We start from the raw sequence: 7,698 nt of genomic DNA, 5'->3' as shown, positions 1-7,698 counted from the left end.
AGGTATAGAATTATCATATTGATTATTATCAGATATAGCATATTGAGAATCAGAATTAGCTAAGAAAAACATTTCATTATAGGGAAAAATATAGTCATCAAACAAGACATTTCTAGTGATGTAAGTTTTTCCATTTTGAGACAAACACTTATAACTTTTATAATTAGGAGCATATCCAAAAAAAATGCACTTATGAGATCTGTAATCTAATTTTGACTGATTGTATGTACTAAACAAAGAAAAACAAGTATTGCCAAAAGCTCTTAAAAAGTTATAGTGTGGTTTATGGTTATACAACAACTCAAAAGGAGATTTGTTAGATAAAAAATAGGAGTTAGTAATCAATTTATTAAATATGTAGCACTTATACCTAAAGGATTATTATGTGTTCATAACACGCAGCAAAAGAAAAGAAAGTAATTTTAAAAAATTATTTTGTGTTTAAATTTTATTCTAATAACATAGATCATATTTAAATATCTGAGTACGCTAGTAAAAATCATTTTTTTCTTCGATGGTACAAAGGCGCTATGCGTATTCACACCGAGACCAACCTTTGCTGTTAATTCTTTGAGAAACATCGAGAAACCTCTTTGCAACTCTTTGCACACCATAAAATTCTTTTTCTAAGAATTCGACTCACATACATATATGTGTAGAGATAAAGGAATAAAACTCTTATTATTAGTCTAAATTTCCTTTGCTCTTGTCATACATATATATATATAGAGCATGAAATTTGTTATTGATTTCAAATTTGAATCTCAATTCAAATGTAAATCATATCTTGTAATTTCAAATTTGAATCCTTCAAATTTTATGAATCATATCACAACAATTTAAAATAGATTCAGTTAGGATCTCATTCAAACTTAGAATTCAAATTTAGAAATAAAATAACTAATTATTCTCAATTCTCATTTAATATTCTCAATTATCATATTATTATTATATTCTTAGTGCTAGCAAATAATATAATAATATTCTATTTGAATTAATATAATTATTTATTTGATCAAATCAAAATAATAATTAAATAATTCTTTTACAAAGATTATAACATTCGTTAGTGTGTGACCCCATAGGTTCAACACTAAGCGGGTAGTAAATTATTCATACTAAATTTACTAATTAAAATTGGTGTCTAGCAACACTCCTTAACAACCCGATAGTATGAAGTAATATATTTTTACTAAAAACCTGAGAAGAACAAAGTATAATGCCTTTCATCTTTCCAGCTCTTGGTTAACCCTTAGAGTATGGTTTAATTGTCAAATTCTAACTTGTTACCATTATCATAATGAACTATGAATGATCTAAGAAACTCATTTCTTCATTCATTCAATCTCCTTGCCCAAGGTTTTATTCATCTTAGTCATTATAATCATAGAGCTCAAATTCTTTACCGAGAGTTGACGGATTTTTTTTTGAGTAATCATTAATTCTACAAGTATTTAAATCATACTCAATATCCATTCAACTAGCACTCTAGGATTAGGATATGAGGTGTCCAAAATCAAAATATAATAAATACATTGTTAATTACTATGACAGTCGCAGGTCAAAAGAAACTCTATTACTACATTCATCTTGGGAATATCTTATTGACAAATATGCGGTAATTATAACCATTAGAAATTCTCAAATTGAGTCAGTTCAATGGTCATATATATATATATATATATATATATATATATATATATATATATATATATATATAATTTAATAAATGAGATTTATTAATCTTCATCTAATGAAGACCATTATATATATATATATATATATTGATCTTTTCAAATTATTAATGTCTTTTTTAATAATTTTATGACCAAGAATAATTTAGATTAAATTATAAAAGATTTATCTCTCAATATTATAATCACTGTCACAATGATAAATTTCTAAATTTAATGAAAGGACCTTATTATATTAACCTTCTAATATAATAACAATAATAAATTATTTAATACATGATTGATTGAATTGTGATCATATTATTATTCCTAACAATAACTACTTCATCTTAGTAAATTTTGGCATAGCAATAGTGGACAATATAATTAAACTCATTTTAACATTTTAACGAGCTGTCTATGTTTTTTTTTTTTTTTCTTTTTGCTCTTCCATTTTGTTGAGGCAAATTGCAAATATGGGCATGAAAATCTATGTTGTATTGTATACTACATTGATTAAGAAAAGTATAAAAACTTTAGAGGTATATTCATCTCCATATAAGATTTTGTAAAACCTGAATTTTGCATTTTGTCAAATTTTTCATGTAATTCTTGTAATGAATGAAAGTTTGATAGGCCCAAAATCAGTAAGTAAGTACAAGTATAACAAGAAAAAATATCAATAAAAATTACATAATATCTATATCTAAGTGAAAAATAATTAGAGAGGGTCCTCATATATCAGAGTAGATTAATTGCAAAGACGTATTATAAATGATTAAAGAATCAAAATAAAAAATGTTATGCATTTTGGTTTGTGCACCATTTTCACAAACTGTTAAAGATTAATCTTTATTATCATTTGTCATTTTTATATTACATTGTGCAAGAATAAATTTTACAGTTTTAATGATTGAATGTCCTAATTTTTTATACCATAAATAAATAAGAGAGTGATATACAAAAAAATAAAAAAATGAATCTAGTTATTATATTTGATAAATAAGAACATGTTACTGTTAAGTCACTACAAAAAAGGGTTAAAATGGCAGTTTTTTTTTTAATTATGACAGTTTGAACTACCATTATTACCAAAAATAGCGTCTCCAAGAAACGTCGGTATTTTGGGCGCTATTCTGATTATTATGGCAATTTTCAGAAAATTGCCACAATTATCTGTGGATTATACGACGGTTTCGTGACGGTTAAAATGGGAAATTTCTAACTGCCATTTTAACTAAATAAAACGGCAGTTTGTTGTTATTTAAAATGTCAACCGCCGTTTTTACTAGGATTTAATAGCATTGTTTTCGTTTAAAATGACAGTTTCTAACTGCCATTTTTACCAGGGTTTAATGACATTATTTTTGTTTAAAATGGCGGTTAGAAACTGCTATTTTTACATGGATTTAATGACATATTTTCGTTTAAAATGACGGTTTTTAACTGCCATTTTTACCATGATATAATGGTATTTTTTGTTTAAAATGACAATTTTTAACCATTATTTTTAAAATAAGATTGAAACTATTTATTTAAAGTGACATTTTTAGAACTCAAATTTTAAAATCTTATAATAACCAAAGTAAAAATACTGATTCTTAAATGTTTTCTTAATTTTTCTTATAAAGTAAAAAGAGACAAGTTAAGAAAATAAATAAAGCAAAATTTAGAATAATCAATGTGAAACCAAGAATATATCCTAGCAGCAGGAGGTTAAAACATGTGTCATATTAAATATAAAAATGACCATATGTTACATGCAAATTTAATAAGATAATGAATAATAGAAGAAATCACTCATAAAAAGATATGCATGGAGTACTAAACAAGTTCAAGACTTGTGGAAGACCTAAAAGCAATTAGTACAACATTACTTGCACCCTATTAAAAATTCAAAATGTTCTTAAGTCTCTCTTATTGTGCTTTTCCCTTTTCAACAACCCATTTGTGCTCAAGGATTAATAATTATTCCACTAACTTGGTGGAACTGTGAAAATCTTAAAATTCAACATGCTTTTGTATTGTAAATATGTATCTGCCATCCATGAAGTCTAGAAAGTACAACTTGGTCACATTTATAACTTTTTTTTCTTTAGTTTTTTATACCTTAAAAAGTACAATAGATTATTTGTCTCATCACATGTCTAATTATAAAAACCCATGAACACAACATTCTTCAATTGTCATAATATTTTACCACTCAAAAAATTAAAAATAAAAAGTTCTAACTTAAGCAATGCAGTTAATGATGGCGCACCAATGCAACTTGAATGAGTTGCTGCAGAACTGCCACAAAAAAGTAAGCAAATTTTATAAGGTCATTGTCCCTAACAAACTAAAACAAAAATAAAAGGTCAAATAGACTAATATAATAAAATCAGAAAATAGAAAATATGAATAATTTATTTCACGAAAGTTATATCTCGGATATTTTCATTTTCTCATGAAAAAGATTAACACAGCTCATGCTATAAAGTTACAAATATTCACACTCAACAACACAAATATGGTACAATTAGTCTCATCTTCCACCATATAGTCTTATCTTATGATTATTCTCTTTTAATTTGTTACTGATGGGGTTAAAATGCCTTGAATTGAAGAAATTTGGTGGAAAAGAATTGAACATTGTTTGTTGGAGGAGTCAAGGAAGAGGTCATGACTGTTGGTGAATTAATTAATCATTTGAGATTTTTGTTTTGTTTTGTTTTGTGTTACCTAGATTATTTCTTTATCAATAATAGGTTTACCATTGTAATTATTTTTTAGTGAAAGTACATAAAAAGTACATAGTATATAAGGTGTAATAACTCAACAAATATTTTCTAAGGGGATTTTTCATTCTCTCCAACAATGAGAAGAACTTATTTCTCTCCCTCTTTTAATCTCTTCTAGTTCATCAAACCATCAACATCACAGCTTGAACAGCTTAGGGCATGAGATTTTCTTCATGGTGCGGTGAGAGTGGAGAGCAACCAAGCTGTGAATCAAATTATTAAAAAAAAAAAATAAAGTTGTGAATTGACAGCTCTAGATCAGAACAGAACTTGGTGTCTCACTGAACTCCCAAAAGACAAGAAGGCTGTGGGTTGCAAATGGATTTTTCGGGTAAAATTCAATCCCGATGGCACCATAGAGAGGCACAAAGCGAGGCTAGTTGCAAAAGGATTCACTCAAGTGCAAGGAGTAGATTATGGTGATACTTTTAGTCCAGTTGTCAAAATGACTACCCTACGAGTAATGTTAGCATTAGCAGCGGCAAAGAAATGGCACGTCAACACTGCCTTCCTTCATGGAGATTTGGACAAGGAAGTTTATATGAAGTTACCACCCGATTTGGCTGTATCACAACCAGGTTTGGTTTGTAAATTGCAAAAATCTCTATATGGGCTTAAGCAAGCAAACAGGCAATAATGGAACATTAAACTCACTCAGACTCTTGTGGATGCTGGTTATAAGCAGTTTTTTGATGATCATTCACTCTTCATCAAGAAACAATCTGAAAGCTTTACTGCCATTCTAGTATATGTTGATGACTTGGTTTTAACCAGGAATGACATTGGTGAAATCAATTCCATCAAGCAAGATTTGGATGACAAATTCAAAATAAAGGATCTTGGTGATCTCAAATACTTCTTGGGAATGGAAGTAGCACGCTCTAACTCTGGAATTCACATTTACAAGCGGAAGTACACCATGGACCTTCTCAGAGATTTTGGTTATCTAGATTGCAAGCCTCTCTCTACTCCATTTGATTATAGTCAGAAACTCTCAAAGGAATCAGGTACCATTTTAACAGACAACACTGTTTACAGACAGCTCATCGGCCGACTCCTTTACCTCACAAACACTAAACCCGATATCTCTTATGCTGTGGGACGTTTGAGCCAATTTTTGGATTGTGCAACCACTTCTCACCTACAGGCTGCTTTTCGTGTACTCCGATATTTAAAAGGCCGACCTGCAACTGGTCTCTTCTTCTCCTCTACTTCTAATCTGCATCTCACTGGATTTGCCGACGCTGACTGGGCTACCTGTGCCGATACTCGTCGCTCCATTTCCGGTTATTGCTTCATGCTTGGGAACTCACTCATTAGCTGGAAGAGTAAGAAGCAAACCACAGTTGCCAAGTCCTCTGCAGAAGCTGAATATAGGTCTCTTGCTGTTGCCACTTGTGAAGCTAGTTGGTTATCTTTCTTAATGGATTTCATTGGCTTGCCGCTTCAAAAGTCTATCACTCTATTCTGTGACAACCAGTCAGCCATTCACATTGCCAATAATCCCATCTTTCATGAAAGAACTAAACATATTGAAGTGGACTGCCACATTGTTCGTGAAAAGCATTTGTCTGGTCTCATTCATCTTATGCCAGTTCGTTCCAAGGATCAACTTGCTGATTTTCTTACCAAAGTTCTGCCACCGGGTCCTTTTCTTGCTAATGTTTCCAAGTTAGGATTGTTAGATTTACACAATTCTAGCTTGCGGGAGGGTGTTACCTAGATTATTTCTTTATCAATAATAGGTTTACCATTGTAATTATTTTTTAGTGAAAGTACATAAAAAGTACATAGTATATAAGGTGTAATAACTCAACAAATATTTTCTAAGAGGATTTTTCATTCTCTCCAACAATGAAAAGAACTTATTTCTCTCCCTCTCTTAATCCCTTTTATTTTGTTAGGTTAACAAAATTTTGTTTATTAAAATTGAATAGCCAGCCTTATAGAAGAAATCACGAACAGATAATATTACAAAGAGAGTAAACTTTAAAATTAAACCTACAATTCTATTTAGAAAACTGTAAAACTATACAATGAGATTTTACTTGTTTATTAGAAAACTGTATAACATCATGCATATATATATAAAGGGGATGTTTTGGTAAAGTTGCCAATTTTAACTTTTTGTAAAAACGTTTTCTATTTTGTGGTTGATATTGTTTTAAAAGCGTATCACTAAAAGTGTTGCTTAAAGAGAAAGTGTTATCCTTAATCGTTAACTTGGCTCGGATACCAATTTTTCAATTTCGACCTTTCTTTTAATTTCTTTTTCGAAATTTCATCTTTTATCTGTTTGTCTTTTTCTTTAATATAATTTCTCAAATCCTCAAAAACTTTTTTTATTTCTACACTTTCTCTTATTTCTAAATATCTTTCTAATTTTTCAACTTCATTTTCCATTTTTTCTTTTAACAGCTTTAATTCTTTTAAGTCATAATATGGTTTTCCAGGCATTTATAAATTTTTTAAATTTAATTCCAACTTGTTTATATTTATTCTTAATTCTATCTTTTTTATTATAAGATCATCAATTTCGATCTGAAGATTATTTAATTCTCTTTTATACTCCTCTATTTTACTTTTTAATTTTCTCGCTCTTTTCCTTTTTATTTTATTTTCTGGGTTTTCAATCTTTTTATGCTTCATTATTTATCTTAGAATTTCTGCAAACTCTATCATCGATTCATCAATATTTTCTAGAGATTCTATTAATTTTTCTAGCTCTTCAACTTCTCTTTTCAACTTGTTATGGATTACTTCTAGAGCTTCAAATGCTCTTTGATTTATTTCAGAAAACTGTAAATAATTCAAACGATTTTCTCTTTCAAAGAGCTCTTGTTTCGTATCTTGATAAGTTACATATATTTCTTCTTTATTTATTGTCATAATTTAGTATTTAGGGTTTCATTTAATTTTTCGACCTTTTTTGTTAATTCTTTTATTTCATAATTTTCTTCTTTAATTTTTAACTTAGATAAACTTAAAGGGCTATTAATTTTAGATTCTCTTATTTGAAAATTCGATGAAACCAATTTCCCTTATGGTTCTTTTAATAATAGAACTGGGTTTTTAATAGCTTTATATTTTAGTATTTCTGTTTTTACAATTTTCTGAAATAATTCATCGACATAAATTCTTTCTCTGTTTTTATATATTATACTATGATGGCTATTTGTTAGAGCATAATTTATTGCATATGTAATTGAAAATGGTTCATCATCTTGTTCCATTAGATTCTTTCT

At 28.7% G+C, this 7,698-nt stretch overlaps 1 protein-coding gene across 1 annotated transcript; it reads left to right on the top strand.

The window, feature by feature from the left end:
• Positions 1 to 4,898: 4,898 nt before the first annotated feature.
• On the top strand, positions 4,899 to 6,176 carry LOC140179434 (uncharacterized mitochondrial protein AtMg00810-like). Its single transcript, XM_072218316.1, has 2 exons — positions 4,899 to 5,036; positions 5,139 to 6,176. Exons 1-2 carry the CDS (start codon positions 4,899 to 4,901, stop codon positions 6,174 to 6,176), a joined length of 1,176 nt encoding a protein of 391 aa, XP_072074417.1.
• The last annotated feature ends 1,522 nt before the right edge of the window (positions 6,177 to 7,698 follow it).

The sequence above is a fragment of the Arachis hypogaea genome, chromosome 15 (assembly GCF_003086295.3).
Source record: "Arachis hypogaea cultivar Tifrunner chromosome 15, arahy.Tifrunner.gnm2.J5K5, whole genome shotgun sequence".
NCBI lineage: Eukaryota > Viridiplantae > Streptophyta > Magnoliopsida > Fabales > Fabaceae > Arachis > Arachis hypogaea.
This window is presented reverse-complemented; position numbering and strand designations above follow the sequence as displayed.

What these genes read in the sequence shown, in the direction of transcription:
- LOC140179434 (XM_072218316.1), top strand. Translation starts at nt 4,899, where the DNA reads ATGACTACCCTACGAGTAATGTTAGCATTAGCAGCGGCAAAGAAATGG. An exon ending in CTGTATCACAACCAGGTTTG is followed by an intron (nt 5,037 to 5,138) that starts GTTTGTAAATTG and finishes GGTTATAAGCAG; the next exon opens with TTTTTTGATGATCATTCACT.